Source organism: Pseudophryne corroboree, chromosome 1 (genome assembly GCF_028390025.1).
Source record: "Pseudophryne corroboree isolate aPseCor3 chromosome 1, aPseCor3.hap2, whole genome shotgun sequence".
Classification (NCBI taxonomy): domain Eukaryota; kingdom Metazoa; phylum Chordata; class Amphibia; order Anura; family Myobatrachidae; genus Pseudophryne; species Pseudophryne corroboree.
The window spans coordinates 361520265-361540247 of record NC_086444.1 but is presented as its reverse complement, the minus strand read 5'-3'; the positions used below and the strand labels follow the sequence as shown (position 1 = coordinate 361540247).

General features: G+C 44.9%; 1 protein-coding gene across 1 annotated transcript; it reads left to right on the top strand.

Moving 5' to 3' along the window:
• Positions 1–8891: 8891 nt before the first annotated feature.
• Positions 8892–18661, top strand: LOC135070480 (uncharacterized). The gene is made up of 8 exons (XM_063964772.1): positions 8892–9125; positions 9380–9482; positions 9846–9938; positions 11016–11151; positions 12436–12541; positions 17138–17374; positions 17516–17674; positions 18524–18661. The coding sequence occupies exons 1-7, from the start codon at positions 9000–9002 to the stop codon at positions 17657–17659; spliced, it is 945 nt and encodes a 314-aa protein (XP_063820842.1). The 5' UTR covers positions 8892–8999; the 3' UTR covers positions 17660–17674; positions 18524–18661.
• Positions 18662–19983: the final 1322 nt, after the last annotated feature.

Below are 19983 nucleotides of genomic sequence, written 5' to 3'. Positions count from 1 at the left end.
AGATCCCGGCCCCTGCAGCAGCACACACATGGCCAGCTGCAGCATCATCACTGCAGGGAGAGTGCTGCCCCTGGCCAAGGTGAGTGCGAGTGTATACATGCTCTGGCTGACTCTCTCTCTCTCTCTCTCTCTCTCCCCTCCTCACCTCTCTCTCTCTTTCTTTTGTCCTCACTCCCCCTCCCTCTAGACCTCACCTCTCTCTCTCTCTCTCACCTCTCTCTTTTGTTCTCACCCCCCCCTCTCTTGTCCTCACCTTTCTCTTTTGTCTTCACCCTCTCTCTGTCTCTTGTTCTCACCTCTCTCTTTTCCTCTCCCATCCACATCCCTCTCTTTCTTTTGTCCTCACTCCCCCTCCCTCTAGTCCTCACCTCTCTCTCTCTCACCTCTCTCTTTTGTTCTCACCCCCCCCCCCCCTCTTGTCCTCACCTTTCTCTTTTGTCCTCACCCTCTCTCTGTCTCTTGTTCTCACCTCTCTCTTTTCCTCTCCCATCCACATCCCTCTCTTTCTTTTGTCCTCACCCCTCTCTCTTTTGTCCTCACCCTCTCTCTATCTCTTTTGTCCTCACCTCTCTTTTGTCCTCATCTCTCTCTCGTCCTCACCTCTCTCTCGTCTTTACCACCCCTTTTGCCCTCACTACTCTATCTGTTGTTTTCACCCCCTTTTTGCCTCACCCCTCTCTCTTTCTATCGTCATAGCACAGAGCATTCTGGGAGCGGCTATGGGGGAGAGAAGTCCTAGGAGCAGCAGCACGGTGTCTGCCCACAAGCACCCAGATTACAGTCTGCCTGAGCCCCTGGCACTGAGGAGGAGACACGCCACCCACGCAGTCCCGGAACCCGGCCACAGCAGCACCACAGCACATGGTCAGCTGCAGCATCAGCACTGCAGGGATAGCGCTGCCCCCCGCCAGGGTGAGTATGGGTATACCTATGCCATGGCTGTCTGTCTCTCTTTCTCTCTCTCTCTGTGCTATAATGTGAATTTCGGCTCATACTGTGTGCCATAATGTGAAATTTGGCTCATACTGTGTGCCATAATGTGAATCTCGGCTCATACTGTGTGCCATAATGTGAATTTCGGCTCATACTGTGTGCCATAATGTGAATTTCGGCTCATACCGGGTGCTATAATGTAAATTTCGGCTCATACCGGGTGCTATAATGTGAATTTCGGTTCATTCTGTGTCCTGTAATGTGAATTTCAGCTCACTCTTGTGCCATAATGTGAATTTCGGCTCACTCTGTGTACTATAATGTGAATTTTGGCTCATACTGTGTGCCATAATGTGAATTTCGGCTCATACCGGGTGCTATAATGTAAATTTCGGCTCATACCGGGTGCTATAATGTGAATTTTGGCTCATACTGTGTGGTATAATGTGAAAGAGGCACCAGTACTGGATAGTATAAGGGGTCCTACTATTGTGGTGCATAATGCGTATAAGGGGTGTATGGTGTGGTAAACTACACTGAAGGCCACGCCCCCTTTTGAGTGGCCACACCCCCTTTCCGGAGCACACTTTACATTTCCATACCCCCACTTAAAAATTTCCACTTCAACCACTGGTTGTGTGTATTTTAATAGAGAATGATGTACGCTTGTATGTTGTTAGAATATTAATTATATTTGTAAGAGCATAGACTAATAAGTGGGAGGAGTCAGGAATAGTAAGGGGAGGAGTCACAGAGGTGGGCCTGTGTGCTTCAAAAATGCCAGGGCCTATTTTTAGTCCCAGTCCGGCCCTGCTTCCTACAATAATAGAGGAGCCGAGGAGTGGAGAGCAACGTCAGCTACGCGCTTCGCCGCACTACTTTGACCCAGCCCGGCTTCCCACCACTATCTGCAGCACTGCCAGTGGTGGGGTACACCGGCTCCTTTGCACACCGCCACATACAGAGAGCCGGGCAGCGCTGTAGCTGCATGCTCCTCCTCCTCCCAGCTCCTGGCCTCTGCTGCTGCTGTGATCCAGGAGCTGGCTGCTTGGAAACAAGACAACAGCAGCACGGGGATCAATTATGTTAACGGGGAGCGGAGAGGCAGCGGTATGAGGAACGATGCGGGGTACAGGGCTGGCAAGCAGCTGACAGTTGTCCTGTTACTATAGGTAACTGAGTGTCAGGTAAGTGCCTAGAATGCCTGCTGCTGTCACCACTATCTGTTTAATAGGCCTGGCACTGTCTCCCCTCTCTCCTGTCCCATCCCTGTCACCTTTGTCCCTGTCATCCCTTCACTCAATTGGTTACCCCCAAAACCAAAAGTTTTTTTCAAATGTGGACGCCGGACGGAATGGGTGTTTTACTTGTTCTCATGCAGCTCACAGGAGCAATACAGTGATCTCCCATGTGGATGGGAGTTCACATCCAATAGAAGACTTTATGAATTGCCAATCTTCTTATGTTATTTATGTTTTGTCTTGCGGATGCGGAATCCAGTATGTTAGCAGCACCATCTGAATACCAGATTTTTGGAACATAGGAGGGGCATTCTGAATAATCTTAAAACCCACAGTTTGCCAAAGCATGTTATGAGTTGTGAGAAGGGTGGTCTAAGGGATCTAAAAGTGAAAGCAATAGAACAGATAAAGGTAACAAGTAGGGGAGGTGACAGATATCGATATCTGTGCAAGAAGGAAGCATTCTGGATCTTTATATTAGGTTCCCTAGCACCACACGGTCTTAATGATACTATTGAATTAAATAATATATAAGGAAAATTTGGACTGTATTTATAGACAATAGAAATAGTTAGAAAACTATCCCCACATTTACAATTTCATACATCTGTTTGCAGATATACATCCACATATATGTGTGGGTGTGATTATGTGTGAACATGTTTTTAATGTGTTCAACTCTATTTATTCAGTCCAATTTATGGTTGCTCTATATCTCATAGATCATATTTTCTATTCAAACCTAAAATCCCTCTTTCCCTCCCCAATTCCTCCTATATTCCATTTTTTCTCCTAGGGTGAGGTATCCTCAATTGGTTGTATATGGGTTAAGAAATAATGGAAATTTATGAAATATTAAAACAAGAATAAAGAATTCTAATCAAATTGAATATGATAATACAAAGGTGTCTGGTACTTAATAGAAGGTATCAAATGAATGTCTGTAAACTGTCTCTGTTTTTTCATCTCGTTATACTTTTTTATATTTTTTTCTCATTATATTATTTATATATTTCTATTTTTTATTTCTGTTATGGTATTGATATACTGGTGTAATTTATGAAGGAATTACTTCTCAATTTCCAGTAAATGCATTGGTACAATTAATTGTGCTGAATATGTTATAATTAATTGTTATAATTAATTGTCTCTCCTCAAATGGAGAGATCAAGGAATTATAGTCTGTTAGAAGTGAATAGGATAATAAATAAATAAATAAATGGTAGATAATAGATATATTAATATGTCAAATAATTGATGTCCTTCATTTGTGAGTGTCAGATATTAAAAATTGGTTTTTCATATTTTTTGAATAAGTACATAGTAAAAATAAGAAACTGTTGTTTTATAAACATGCACATATACTATAATGAAGGATTGAAGTCCCTGAAGGTGAAAGGGTTAAGAAGACCTAATGAAAGTTAATGATTTGTGCACCTTGGGATAAAAGAAGGAAATCGGAAGGGGAGTATATACTTCTGAGGAAACAGCCGAGAGTAACAGGCTGAGAAATGTGTCAAGATTACCCCCTATTTGTGTACAAAAGCACTGAGCAGCGGGCTGCAAATTCCCGCATACCTGAGCCACCGGTGAATCTTTGAGATGGAGATGAACGCCTAGCCAAAGGCGCAGCCGCCTCAACCTACTGCTGAATCAAATATCTCTGCATCCCGCATGGGGACACAAGGACTGGGAGCAGTTATATTCACATGGTCGACCATTCATACCGGAACCGACTGGGAGGCGGTCCATGAAATCCTGCACGCCGGAGTCGCTGGAGAGTTTGTGCAGTGGAGACGAGCGCCCAGCTAGAGGCCCGGCCGTCAAAACCCACTGCCGAATAGCTACTCCTTAATCACCCTTAGTGCAGAAAAGCCGGGGTGTGCACAATCAGCGGGGCCAGGAACTGCACGCCAGCCGACAGCTTCTGATGGGTACACCCGTCTGTATTAGAAATTGGACCGGAACCTGCCATTATTTAACAGGAGAGCCTCCATTCGGTAAGTGTATTCAAGCTCAAACTCTGGTAAGCACACAGAACTTTCCTCTAGTGACTGTGATAAGAAACCATTTCAGTAATAGTAGCTACAATTATATCCCAAAGATCGGGGCATATTCATTTTGCTAATCTACGGAATTGATTGGAACCATCATTTACAATTATTAATTAACAGTCACAGGAGACTGCGGGATTATTTTAACACACATTGTGGAGAAATATATTGATGTGGTTATATTCAGCTCAAATAGTTGCAGCATAGTATGTTGATATTGCACTTGTATCCATCACACATAACTATAAGAAGTGCTACTATTGTCTTTATGATTACCAAAAGATAGTAATAAGTAAAAGGAATATTGAGTATATGTGGTTTTAAATGTCATTTTATGGTGATCTTAATTGTTTCATAAATACTCTTTGTTATTGGACAGTGCTTTCATAATTTATTTATTGTTCATTATGTTTGGGATTCAGCACCCCATACATTTGGAAGCAGCAGTCCATACAAGGAGGTTAATTTTAATTTGATTATGGTGCTAATAACTGACACACACATTTGAACATAGCGCTTTCTGATATTGTAGTGTTGACCTTTGTGCTAGCCCTGCCTCCCCACTCCTGTCCTGTCCCATGCCTGCCACCTCTGTGCTGGACTTGCCTCTCCTGTCCCTGTCACCCCTGTCCTATCCCTGTCACCTCTGTGCTGGCCCTGTCTCCCCTCTCTCCTGTCCCTATCTTGTCCCACCTCTGTGCTGGCCCTGTCTCCCCTCTCTCCTGTCCCTATCTTGTCCCACCTCTGTGCTGGACTTGCCTCTCCTGTCCCTGTCACCCCTGTCCTATCCCTGTCACCTCTGTGCTGGCCCTGTCTCCCCTCCTGTCCCCATCTTGTCCCACCCTTGCCACCTCTGTGCTGGCCCTGCCTCCAGTGTCGGACTGGGGCATGTAGGGCCCACCGGAGGAATGCAGTGGTAGGGGCCCATGTTTAGAGGTGTAGCCAGTCCATAGGGGGTGTGGCCTGCCACCTCATTGGTTTGACCAATGATTAGAGAGTGCAATGTCTGGGCCGTTTCATAAATATATACAGTAAATTCAGCTGTTGCATGCATGATAATGACCCAGATTAATAAAACAAATGCACTGTAGAAAATACACCATAGTCCAGTATAAGGTAACAATCTGCAACCTAATCCTTAGAGCAGTGGTTCTCAAACTCGGTCCTCAGGACCCCACACAGTGCATGTTTTGCAGGTAACCCAGCAAGTGCACAGGTGTATTAATTACTCACTGACACATTTTAAAAGGTCCACAGGTGGAGCTAATTATTTCACTTGCTATTCTGTGAGGAGACCTGCAAAACATGCACTGTGTGGGGTAATGAGGACTGAGCTTGAGAACCTGTGCCTTAGAGCAAGAAGTGGGCCCCCAGGCAGTGGGGCCCACCGGTGGTTTCCCCTGTACCCCTGTGGGCCAGTCCAAGTCTGGCTATATGTGTGTGTCTCCTTACGAGTATTGAATGCTATTTGGAAATTGTGACATCCCAATTTCCTTGTCTATATTCTATATTTCAACTATCAGAAGCATTTTCACATCTGTACTTATCAAATGTTTGGAGTGAACCTAGAAAATATTATTTTTCCATGTTGTGACTTGTGCTGCGTATTTTATATTTATTTTTTTACATTGTTTTTTTCCCCTCTGTGTGGAATTCAATGTGACACGGTTCATTATATGTGAAAATTACACTCAATGTATGTTTTACCTGTATATTTTGAATGATCTAAATTAATAGACAATATTTTTGGAAGTCTGGTGTCTGTTTTTTTTATTTATTATTCTTTAGTACCAGTTATTTATATAGCGCACACATATTCCACAGAGCTTTACAGAGAATATTTGCCCACTCACATCAGTCCCTGCCCAGTGGAGCTTACAATCTATATTCCCTACCACATGCACTCGCACACATACACGCTAGGGTTAATTTTGTTGGGAGCCAATTAACCTACCAGTATATTATTGGAGTGTGGGAAGAAATCCGGAGTACCCTGAGGAAACCCACACAAGTACGGGGAGAACATACAAACTCCACACATATTGAGCCATGGTGGAATCAAACCCATGACCTCAGTGCTGAGAGGCACTAATGCTAACCACTACACCATCTGTGCTCCCCCCGAGACATCTGTGCTGTCTTGTTTTAATTAATGACCAGAAAGGTATACTAGGATCATACCACTGTGGGTGGTAGGCCTCTGGAATGGTTAAGCCATGCCACAACTAAAGGTGCATACACACTGGGCGTTTTTGCCCAGCATGTATGCACAGTGATTATCGTGGACATCGCTGGCAGGAAAATAGCTCACTGCATATACACTGAGCTATTTTCCCTGTGGCAGCTATGTTCACGCGGGACGGGAAGGAGGGGTGAAGCACTTTCCACAGTAGGAGACGTACGGACGTCCCGACGGATGGCAGCAGCTAGCGATGATGCGGGAGCACCCATCAGCGCTCACTGCTCATCGATAGCCCACACACACTGCATGCCTCCCAACATGACCCTCTCCAAGAGGGACAGAATGCTCTGCTCCTGGACTTTCCTCTTAATTCATGATTGACATCACCTGTGGTGAAACACCTTTCTTATCCATTCACCTGTTCAACACAGGTGAAGGCAATCACACATTTAGAGGGAAGTCCAGGAACAGAGCATTGTGTCCCCCCTGGAGAGAGTCATGTTGGGAGGTATGCACACTGGACAAGTTTGAGTATAAAAGAAAACAAGCAAAGAGTACCTACCCACAGCAATTAGTAACTCACACAGCTTAGGCACTGCAGTTATGTCCAGCGGACGTGTGTTATATGAAAATAAATTCAATTGTAACTTGTTTATTTGTTCCTTTAGAAACCCAGGTAGAAGTCTGTGTTTTGCGTTGTTGCAGTGCTCTGGAACTCATTATGTTGGATAGTTTCTGCAGCTGACATGGTGTCAGGAAGGTTTCTTGTTACTGAAGTCAAATAATGAATGCTTGTCATTAGTCATACTTGTCTACCCGACCCTCTCCATGAGGGAGAAAATGCTCTGTTCCTGGACTTTCCTGGTAATGTATGATTGCCATCACCTGTGGTGAAACACCTTTCTTATCAATCAACTAGCTCACCACAGGTGATGGCAATCATACATTACCAGGAAAGTCCAGGAACAGAGCATTTTCTCCCTCATGGAGAGGGTCGGGTAGGCAAGTATGTCATTAGTACTCATTAGTAACACATTGGATTCTTGTGGGTACTGGAGGAATGCAGTCATTTTAACTGTTCTGTAGTTCATCCCCTTAAAATCAATGCTAGTGGGTAATACGAATGTTTGATTAAAGTGCCGCTGGGGCTCTTCATTGTGCTGCTTTTAGGGTTTTTTGTTTTTTTTCATTTAAGCTATTGTAAAGTTGGATTGTAATTCCTGAACTGGTGATCTCTCTTATTTATGATGTTCAATTATATAATAATGCGAATTATAAGGCAATTTATTCATCCGCCATGTGTTTTACACTTCAACCACTACATGGCACTGGCGCCCTTCTCCTACTAGAAAATCTCAGTTATAGGGAAAACACTGCCAAACCCCCAACTTTTCCTTCCAGATGGAATAATTGGCTTATAATGGGTTCAGATGCGCATGTCATCCCCATGTGGGAAACACCTGTAGACTCCAGATAATAATGGAATCCACAACTCACTTGTTACACTTAACGTGGTAATTGGAAATTAGTATTTACAGTACCTCATTATTTTTAAAATCTGTGTATCGGCTAATTAGTATTTTTCCAGATTTTTCTTATTTAGCTCAGTATATATTCAGCCATAAAACAGGCTATATTCATTGTAATAATCAATATTTTTATTAAAAACATTTTTTCAAAGTTTGGGACCACAGAAAAGAAAAAAAAGGGAAGAAGTACAGTAACTCTGGAAGATATGTAGTTAGTATCCCAGCGGTCGGGATCCAGTTGGTCAGAATAAAGATGCCAGGATCCCGACCACCAAGAATGCCGACAGCCGCACCAAGGCTATTCCCACTAGTGGGTGTCCACGACACCCATAGATTGGGAATAGAACCTGTGGCGAGCCCACAAGGGCTTTCTAGCGCTCGCCCCGCTGCCTGCATTCTGGTGGCCGGGATCCCGGGGTCGGTATTCTGACCTCCGGGATGACGACCGCTGGGATTCCATTCCCAATCCCTTTGGAAAAGGTGGATACAGGGGAGGAACAGGCCCATAATAATAACTGTGCTAAAGTATGAGATGCTTATACCCAATACAATGCTGTACTTGGATCCAAATCTTAAAAGCCATTGTAACTGCTTCAATGTATGAAAATGCAATATGATGAATGAGTGAGGGGTCAGGGCTTCTATTTGGTGGATTTACCATTGAGAGTTCCCCCTACATTACTAATTTGTACCATACGATAACAGGAGAGGCAGCTGAGGTAGAGTATGGGACACTGAAGGCCTCCGTTGTGTAATGAAAGTGGGCTATAACCTTGTTGGGAGATTAGGGGGATATTCTAATTATAAGCTATCGCAGCCCCTGTTGCTTACAACATGAGGCCACTTTTAAAAATGTTGTCAAGGGCTACACTAGTTCCCAATCTGCCCCCATATGATATGTAGTGCTGAGAACATGCCTGGGCACAACATGGCGCATGCAGCCAATGACCAGAATGTCACAGCAATTTGAAATCACAGTGGCAGTTGGCCAGCTGTCACTGCAGCAGCCATTGCTAGTCATTGCGCTGAGGAGTAAGGAGTGTGTGACTGTGCTCCAGAGATGTTTCCCCCAATTAAGCCGAATGTTCACAGGATGTTGAGTGCTGCGAGGGGAAAATATACATTTCCCTGGGAACTTCCAGGAGAGGCAGCTGATGTCTTTCCAGGCACTCGGACCTATGTCCAGGTGAGTGGTGATGGTTTCATGTTTATCCCATGTTGGTTTTATTTATTCATCACAGAAACCCTATGTCTGTGGCCTGTGCATGTTTTCATTTTAAAGGATAGTTTGTATATGTCTCTAATATAAGTGTATCATTACAAACCATCTCCTGCTGTCATATTGAGCTTTTCCTCACGTCATCCACTCTGTTACACAGTATGTATAATAATGTATGTTCTGTGTTACTTATGCTGGATCCTGTATGTATCTGCTTGCAGCTGCCCGCAATTCCTGAGGTTCCCCGTATACATTATGGAAGATGTCCAGATGCTGAAGGCCGGAATTCGGCCTGTTATAACATCCAACTGCCTAAATTGTCTGGTAAATACAATTTTATTCTTCTGTCTGCGGACACCATTCATATAGACTAGTGCTGCCGGGGCCGTGGGTCTCATCTATGTGCTAGCAGCCAAATATTATTTATTAAGACAAATGGAGTTTATGGAGGCTGTCAGAGAACTTGGGTCTGCAGAGATGTGGAAGCCAGCATCGAGGGAGTGGTAGAATCCCGCCCTCCACACCTGCCCCAGGGACATCTCTTTCGGGATCCTTTACAATTCATTTGAATGTGTGTCTATATATATATATATATATATATATATATATATATTCTATGTAAAATACATCTGCGTATGTCAGCGAATAAGAGAGGTCCTCAATTTACTGTACATTTTACATCTGCAGAGATATATAATCCAGTACGAATAAGACCATCAGGACAGATGGAGATGGAGTGTATCAAACCTGCGCCTCCAAAGACTAAGGCGGCCAAACACCGTAAGTTTTTGTAACATTTCAGCCTCTGTCGCTTTGTAATCAGAAAACGCTCTATAGTATTTTATGCTGAGACTTATTCCAAGGGTGATCCACTCCAGCCATTAACATACATTTCTAATCTAACTGTGGTTCTTGCTGTGATCCATACCAGCCAATAAGGTGTTTGTTTAAATTGTCTACATCGAACTAGATGGACTAGCAGAATGTCAATGTCCCTTACTATGACAGAGCTATGCGCACCAAATATTATATTCTCCCGGCATCTCCGCCTGCAGAATTCCCAATTGTTCATTGTTTTTTGAACACTGCAATGTTTCAGTGTCACCATTGGCACTTAGTGAGGAGAACATATTCGGTAATGATAGGGACAGTGGAAGAATGGTTCCAGTTTAGTATATGTGTATTTAGTCTAACCCCCGCCCCCAGAACATCATGAAGTCACAAAGAAGAGGCTGGATCAGGAACACCTAGCTGGCTGCTGGGCGCGTGTCCCATGTACGCCCTGACCAGTTCCACTGCAAGTTACCATTCTAGGCAGCCCACAAGCTTGGAAAAGGGTGCCACTGGGGCAGAAATGGTGCCCTATCGCCCCTACAGTCCCTGGGTGGTGCCACTGGTTGCACACCTCTCCTTATGACCCTGCTGCCGCCAGACAGCCTAGTAGATGCAGACATTAGGCCACATCCCCTGTGATGTAGGTGGCCTTGGGGCCATGATGACATGCCCTCCACACTTGCCCCTTGGATGTCCCTGTTGTGAGCCAAGTATTGCAACTTTACCTACCTGTACACCTGCAAACATGTCACTGAGTCCCAGAGCTTTGTGATCTGACATCTGCAATTCTCTGCATAATGACTGTGGTAGTATTACATAGTCTTCTAATAAGCACCTGCACCAGGTGTGTGAGGGAGAGGCCTTGTGTGAGGTCTGACAGCACAGCCCATCTTTCCTACAGCTAAGTGTAACTAGTCCATGAGCTGAGGCTGCTATCAGTGATCCTTGTGTAATATTCATGTAACTGCTGCTGGTGACCCTGCAGTGTCTGACGTGTATAACACCTGTATGTATTGTCCTCAGCACCACAACGCTCCAGCAAAGTCCGCCGGTCCACTAGTCACTGCCCAGAGGCCACTCGCCCATCTGTGCCAAGACAGCTGCCCAGTTTGGTCCCGTCTCTTGGTGATGCACTAAATTTACTGTGTAACAATGACTGGTAAGTGAGGGACAGGGGAGGGTCAGTGCTGTGTGTTGTCACCTTTATCTTATGCTAGCCTCATACTTGGGTTTAACAATGAGTGATATTCTAGTTGTCACTCGTAACTAATCTTACATGGTGCTCCAACCAATCTGCTCCTGTCCTGTGATTGAAAACTGACCGTTAGGAGCTGATTGGCTGGAGCACCATTTTTTAATTGTTAAATCTGCCCCCGGTCTGTGATAATAAATTAGCGTTGGCGCAATATTTCTATACAGACATTTATAGATCTTTATATGATGTATGGAAAAATGTCTAATAGACAATGTGTGCTGCCATACCAACCTACAGTATGTCATTTCGTGCTGTGCACTGGCCTCAATGACATCTAAACATTAGTCAACTATAAATAAAAATAAGCAGAGTTACTATGAAATAATTTACATGAATCCGTTGCAATGAACCAGGGCCGTTTCTTGGGGCAGGCGAGCAGGGAGTTTCACGGAATGACGCGTTTGTGTCATTACGTCACGACGCAACCCCGTCACTCCGCAAAACTCCCCCCCCCCCGCCCGAGCGGAGTACAGAGGGGGATCCAAGTTAGGAAGAGGGAAAGGCCGGCACGAGGAGCGACTGGTGAGGCGGGCCGAAGAGCGGTAATCGCCTCTGTAAGTATTCTCTCTCTCTCTTTCTCTCAATGTGTAAAATGGGGACACCTGCCGTAATGTGTGAAATGGGACTCTTGCCTGCCGTAGTGTGGGGATTTAATGTATCAAGGGCATTGCGGTGTGTGGCATAATATGGTGCAGGGGGCATTACTGTGTGGGGCTTAATATGGTAGAATTTTTTTTTCCTGTGGTGGTCGTGATCTGTTGGAGCAGGGTCAAAAACTGGATTATGAGGTAGTCTTTTCAGACGAGGCCATGCCCATTTAAATGATGCCACACCCATTTAGATGAGGCCACGCCCCCTTGCTGGGTGCGCGCACAAGTTTTTTTTATCTAGGTGTGTGTGTAGGGGGGGGCACATTTTTTTGTCATGGGGGGGTGCATTTTTAAATCTCGCACTGGGAGCCAAATTGGCTAGAAACAGCCCTGCAATGAACAGTAAGTAAATCCATCCATAGTCATCTAGAACAGGGACTCTCATCTCCGGTCCCCAGCAGGGAATATTCGGAGAATAAATCTCGATGGGCGCAACTGCTAATATATAGATAAGTCTACAGTATATGTGTGTATATAGAGATAGAGTGATGATGTGCTGACCAAGCCTTCTTAGGATCCGCTGTTTTAATGTTTTCAGGGAGAAAAAGATTGAGGGCATCAACATGGTGCGGTCCCTGTCCGCATCCCATCCCTCAGTCGTCCTGGAGAGTCTTCATGCCCTCATCGTTGGGCTGACCATAGAGGTAAAGATATTTTCCATCTATTTAGAGGGCTGACAACTGTGTGGTGTCCTTACTGCTTGTGAGGAGTAACTGTAACACAAGTACATTACGTAGTGCTGGGTCTCATTGTCCGTCGCTCTCCTAGATCTTCTCCCTGAATCAGTGGCAGATCTAGACTTAACTTTTAGGGGGGGGCGGTTTAAGAATTATGACTCCTCCCCCTAATCATAGCCCGTCCCAATTAGTAATGCCCTTTCCGTTCGCTTCTAAAATTTCCTATTGTTGCCATTACTAATAAAATGTTGCCAGTTAGTGGAGAGAACCCTGCGCACTGGTGATACAGACTGCCAAATCGCCATTCCTTCCATCAGAGGTGGTAGAGGCTAAGACAGTCGGGCAATTTAAACATGCATGGGATAGACATAAGGATATTCTTACAAAGAAATAAGGATCAGATAAGGTTAGAGAGAAAAATAATGTAAAAAAAAAAAGGGGGCAGACTAGATGGGCCAAGTGGTTCTTATCTGCGGACAAATTCTGTTTCTACAGCACACAGAATGAGCCGAAATTCACATTGTAGCACACTGAATGAGCCGACATTCACATTATAGCACACTGAATGAGCCGAAATTCACATCGTAGCACTGTATGAGCTGAAATTCACATTATAGCACACAGAATGAGCCGACATTCACATCGTAGCACACTGTATGAGCTGAAATTAACATTGTAGCACACTGAATGAGCCGAAATTCACATTGTAGCACACTGAATGAGCCGAAATTCACATTGTAGCACACTGAATGAGCCGAAATTCACATTGTAGCACAGTGAATGATCCGAAATTCACATTATAGGACACTGAATGAGCCGAAATTCACATTATAGCACACTGTATGAGCTGAAATTCACATTATAGCACACTGAATGAGCCGAAATTCACATTATAGCACACAGAATGAGCCAAAATTCACATTATAGCACGCAGAACGAGCCGAAATTCACATTATAGCACGCAGAATGAGCCGAAATTCACATTATAGCACGCAGAATGAGGCAAACTTCACATTATAGCACACTGTATGAGCCAAAATTCACGTTATAGCACACTGAATGAGCCAAAATTCACGTTATAGCACACTGAATGAGCCGAATGATGCGAAATTCACATTATAGCATGCAGAATGAGGCAAAATTCACATTATAGCACACTGTATGAGCCAAAATTCACGTTATAGCACACTGAGCCGAATGATGCGAAATTCACATTATAGCACGCAGAATGAGGCAAAATTCACATTATAGCACACTGTATGAGCCAAAATTCACGTTATAGCACACTGAATGAGCCGAATGAGGCGAAGTGCACATTACAGCACACTGAATGAGGCAAAATAATGCAGGGACATAATGCAGGGAGAAGAGAGGGGGGGGGGAGAAATGGGACACACACAGGGACACACACACAGACACACAGACACACACACACACACACACACACACACACACACACAGACACACAGACACACACACCTACTCATAGATGGAGGCCGGGTCCCGCCAGGATATTGGGAACGGGTGGAGAGCGGTGCAGCACGGCGGGGGACAAAGACAGAGAGAGAGCGTCCTGAGCGCGTACAGGGAGGAGGAGGCGTGCTCAGAACAGAGGCCGCTGTACGCGCGTCAGGACGCTCCTCTCTCTCCTCGTGCCCCGCCGCGCTGCACCGCTCTCCAACCCGTTCCCAATACCGCGGCGGGACCCGGCCTCCACCCCGCTGCCGGTATATGTAGGGGGGGGCGTTCGCCCTAATCGCCCCCCGCTAAATCCGCCAGAATAAGATTTAGTTTATAGAGATACTTCATAGGGCAAAAAAGGCAAAACAATGCAGTCTATCATGATAAATCCTGATACCGAGAGTTGCCATAAACTTGCATATTGTACGGTTTAAAGGTGACAGAAAGGAACCAGCTTTTCTCTTTTAAATCCCCATCTTACAGTGTGGGAGGGAGGTTACGTCCAGCACGTCCTGTTTCTGAGGGGGCGTGGCCATACCTCAATCTGAATAATATGTATTTAGCCTAATGTGCTGACAAATGGTATCCCTCCCCCACCTGGGTCAGCTGGGCCCCCATCTATTACCCTCAGGCTGGCCAAGCACATGTCATCTCTACCTGTCCCACCCCACGTAAGATGCCTGGTTATACATTGGGTAGGTATGATTGCATTCTCCATATGGGTAGATGAGTTGCAAGCATAGTGCAACATTGATTTTCACAGTTGAAGGAATTAGTGCATTGCCTTTTTATGTGATTCTGTATTGCTCAATATCAGTAGCAACATAGTGGGCTGGTCTCTTCCATGTTGCTGGACCTGACATAGGAAATCAGCTGCATAAGGGACAATTCATGTTCCAGATCACTCCCCTCACAATACCAGGCTGCTAGAAGAATTATTTGTTTTGTGTGAGCACTTGTGTTAATCTCCGCATTGGTCTCTTGTGTTCCCCAACCACCTATGTTTGTGTTACAGTAAATGTGGAAGAGGGATGTTGGCACATTTACATGTACGGAGCATAGTTACTAATAGTCACATGTACGGAGCACAGTTACTAATAGTCACATGTACGGAGCACAGTTACTAATAGTCACATGTACGGAGCACAGTTACTAATAGTCACATGTACGGAGCACAGTTACTAATAGTCACATGTACGGAGCACAGTTACTAATAGTCACATGTACGGAGCACAGTTACTAATAGTCACATGTACGGAGCACAGTTACTAATAGTCACATGTACGGAGCACAGTTACTAATAGTCACATGTACGGAGCACAGTTACTAATAGTCACATGTACGGAGCACAGTTACTAATAGTCACATGTACGGAGCACAGTTACTAATAGTCACATGTATGGAGCACAGTTACTAATAGTCACATGTACGGAGCAAGGTTACTAATAGTCACATGTACGGAGCACAGTTACTAATAGTCACATGTACGGAGCACAGTTACTAATAGTCACATGTACGGAGCACAGTTACTAATAGTCACATGTACGGAGCACAGTTACTAATAGTCACATGTACGGAGCACAGTTACTAATAGTCACATGTACGGAGCACAGTTACTAATAGTCACATGTACGGAGCACAGTTACTAATAGTCACATGTACGGAGCAAGGTTACTAATAGTCACATGTACGGAGCACAGTTACTAATAGTCACATGTACGGAGCACAGTTACTAATAGTCACATGTACGGAGCACAGTTACTAATAGTCACATGTACGGAGCAAGGTTACTAATAGTCACATGTATGGAGCACAGTTACTAATAGTCACATGTACGGAGCACAGTTACTAATAGTCACATGTACGGAGCACAGTTACTAATAGTCACATGTACGGAGCACAGTTACTAATAGTCACATGTACGGAGCACAGTTACTAATAGTCACATGTACGGAGCACAGTTACTAATAGTCACATGTACGGAGCACAGTTACTAATAGTCACATGTACGGAGCACAGTTACTAATAGTCACATGTACGGAGCACAGTTACTAATAGTCACATGTACGGAGCACAGTTACTAATAGTCACATGTACGGAGCACAGTTACTAATAGTCACATGTACGGAGCACAGTTACTAATAGTCACATGTACGGAGCACAGTTACTAATAGTCACATGTGCGGAGCACAGTTACTAATAGTCACTTAGGGTGTGATACGGGATGCCGGCATTCAGGACGCCGGCGGTCATAATACTGACACCGGCATCCCAACAGTGTATATCCCGACAGTGCCTTGGAAAGAATGTAACCCTAATCTTTACTGTCCCCATAGCCTAACCCTAATTCTCCCTTCCAGCAGCCTAACCCTAACCTCCCCATCCCGCAATCTAACACACCCCCATGCAGCCTAGCCCTGACCTCCCTCTCCAGCAGCCTAACCCAAACCCTTCCACTATTATTATTATTATTATTATTATTATTATCCGTTATTTGTATGGCACCACAAGGGGTCCGCAGCTCCCATTACACAGTACATAATCAAATGAGCAAACAAGAAAACAACACTTACAGTACAAGACAATATAGGACAGTTATAGAAAACCAGGAGATAGGTGGCATAAAAGGGAGTATGGAGTATAAGATCCATCCCACAGCCTAACCCTCCCCACTCCCCTCCTGCTGTCTAACCCGCTGCCTAGTCCTGTCACTTACACGTTACAGTGTAACATGAACTCTGCATACGGTCCCTGAGATATAGGTGTCTAACATGGTCCTGTACAGTGATTGCAGCAAATATGGGGAAGTCTTACTTACTGACACATAGCCTTTGAGGCCTTTGATACATTTAGCCAAAACAAGAAGAGATAAGTTCAAGATGGTAAAATGTTGGTTCGAAATTAATTTGCTCTTGTTAACAGCAATTGGCCTAATGTGGCATCTGGAGAGCAGAAGAATGACCTCTTTACTGGGTTTCCTTGTGTGTCTTATATAATATCTCTCTTATCACATATGAAGGATGGATGCTGAAAGCCGGGGTTATTTTCCCCTAACTTTCTGTTTGCACATTCTGTAGTAAAACCTCTATTTATACATTGCAGGTGAAGAACTTGTCCTCCAAAGTCTCCCGAGCAGCTATTGGGTGTTTAGCTGCCATGCTTTGTACACCAGGGGAAGAACATGGACAGAGAAGTGGAGCGTTGCGCACTTGTCCTCCTATCCAGGGCGGGAGACTCCAACTTCTTCATACGGGAGGAGGTGGACAAAACGCTACAGGCCGCGGTGGAGAATGTGACACCAATACGAGCTCTCACGTCCCTTATAAATGGAGGACTAAGGTAAGGTCACACGGTGGTGAGATTATCACTATATAATCTACGTCTGGATTATATTATGTACAATTAGCCGTTTGTGTTCTATAGTTAGTACTCGGACACTTGTCGTGCTGGTGCTGATATCCATTCATGTTTCATCTGTAGCCATTTGAACGCTGCCATCAGGAGTTGTGCAGCCAAACACATGTGTCATCTGGTGGAGAGACTGGGACAGAGGCGCGTTCTATGTGGGCAAGGGGCCATCACTGCAAGAGCTATCCCCGCAATAGCACGGTGTGTCCAGGATAGCTCTCAGGACACCAGGTTAGTAGTCTGCTGTGCTCCCGTATAGGGAAATAGGTGATGGGGCTCCTCAGAGATTTTACAGTTATAATCAGTGGTATCACTACATGAGTGCGCCCACTCCCAGGTGTCACCTGCCAAAGGGTGACACCAAAATGCCGGGTCCTCTTCAGCGACAGGAGCCGGATGCTGCAGTGTGACATTATGTGCAGTACTCGGCTTCTGTCAGTGTAGGAGCCGGCACTGCAGACAGACAGCCTCCAAGGGCAGACCAGCATCTCCGGGGCCCCTGAAGGAACAAAAGCAGGGGTCAGGGTGTGAGAACCCGCCCCCTTCCCACAAAGCCACACTCCCTTGTTAGCAACACGCACACACATGGAGTATTTCACCAGCAACGGGTGTCACCAAGACTAGTGATGCCCCTGGTTATAATTATCCGCGCTCCCTACTGTATTAGAGGGCAGTGTGGCGTTTCTGTAATGGGTGCAGTGTGTGCGGTGCACACAGGCCCCTGATTCCCGGGGGCGCCTACACTGCACACACTGCACCCATTTCTCCTATACTTACCTTTCAGGAGTCCATCGCTGACCGTGTGTGGGCCCCCTCCTCTCCTGTAGCCATCGCGCCGCTGCTAGTGCACTGACCACTAGAGACTCTGGCACAGTGCCAGAGTCTACAGCACTCAGAGCACTAGCAGCGGCGCGACGGCTACGGGAGAGGAGGGGGCCCACACACGGAGTCTGGACACAGGTCCCTCCTCTCTAGAGATGCCCCTGCCCAGGCCGATGCCTCTGTGTGCTTATGTTCAGGTCATATACCTGGTCTCAGTATGGCAGATTGCATAGTTACACACATGTTTCTCTGTTGCAGGTTCTATGGCAGAAAGATGCTTCACTACCTGAGATCTCATCCGGACTTTGAGAAAGCCCTGCACAGATATGTCCCAAGCAGGGAGCTGCAGTATATAAAAGATATATTAAAACGTCTGTAAATAAATGTTATATAACTTGTGGTTTCATGTACTTTTGTGGTAAGTGTGCATCTTATATAGTGTGTAGAGTAAGAGATACACAAGACTTCTTATTAACTACTTCTATGTCAAGCACTTGGGTAGGATAAATGTATAATGTATTCACCCTCTCACCAGCCACAGGTAATTATTCTACTACATCTCTGCACCAGTTACAGTAACTTTACTGCGCTCAAATGTGGTGTTTTTATGTAATGTTAGGCATACTGTTATACACTGGTTCAGTAAAGAAATGTATTTTTGATTTGTAGTGTGAGGTTAGTGTAGGGTAACTCAGTACGTTCATCTGAAGTGTCGACAGTAAGTGCTCACACTGTATATGCTGTAAGTGTAGTGTGGGCTGTGGGGGTGGGATATACACCAGTGGGAGTTTTCCCATTTAGGATACATTACTGGTAAGGGTCTGTGCTTTCTTGTAGTTGCCATTGATTCTAAAGCACATTAATATCACTACATATGACTACATTGGGTATTTACTATAAAGTGCAATGTATTTGATGTACTTTTTATTGTTTTGTGTTGGCCTAAATCCCATTCATAAAGAGGTGAGTTTCCAGGTTTCCCTCCCCCACCAAATCGTATGCAGAAATGAAAGCACAGAGATGATTGGGAACTTCTTTTGGTGGCCTATTTGGAAATTAGCCCTATGCTAGATACGCGCTATGCCATTTTATTGTCCATCCGACATCCTGCTTGATCTGTCTGCCAGTGGAATGCCCCGATACCACACTGAGCAATTCATTTTTTTACCCATTTGCTGCCACACCACACTGAATTTGCTTATGCCCGCCCACTGGGAGGGTGATGTTATCTGGATAACAGTAGGTAATATGGGCAGATTATTGACAATACGCACACACTGCACGATATTGGAACCTTTTGCCCGCTATTTTCTGGCAAGTGTGAATGTTCGGCCAATCGAAGTTGGGCGTTTCTGGACATTTTTGGTCTGTTTTGTCAGTGAAACGCTCATGCCTACCCTTTACACAATAAACAAGCTGATCGGCCCAATAATTGTATAGTGTGCACGTAGTTATAGTTCTTGACTCATGTCCCATCTCACAGACAAATCGCTCAGGTCCATCAGAGGTTCTACAGCAACCCTCACTATTCTCTCACTAGTCCTATTTGGTAAGGAAACCACTTACTACATGTCACATTGGCCAATTTTTTTATTTTATTTTGCTGATCAGAAGATAACAGATTGCTCCAACCAGTTCAACTGTGGAGACATTTACCACATGACCACTTGTACAGCAAGTGGTTATGCAAAATGCAAAATCATGCACTTGGATCTCAA

What these genes read in the sequence shown, in the direction of transcription:
- LOC135070480 (XM_063964772.1), top strand. Translation starts at nt 9,000, where the DNA reads ATGTTTCCCCCAATTAAGCCGAATGTTCACAGGATGTTGAGTGCTGCG. An exon ending in GACTAAGGCGGCCAAACACC is followed by an intron (nt 9,939 to 11,015) that starts GTAAGTTTTTGT and finishes TATTGTCCTCAG; the next exon opens with CACCACAACGCTCCAGCAAA. An exon ending in CTTATAAATGGAGGACTAAG is followed by an intron (nt 17,375 to 17,515) that starts GTAAGGTCACAC and finishes TTTCATCTGTAG; the next exon opens with CCATTTGAACGCTGCCATCA.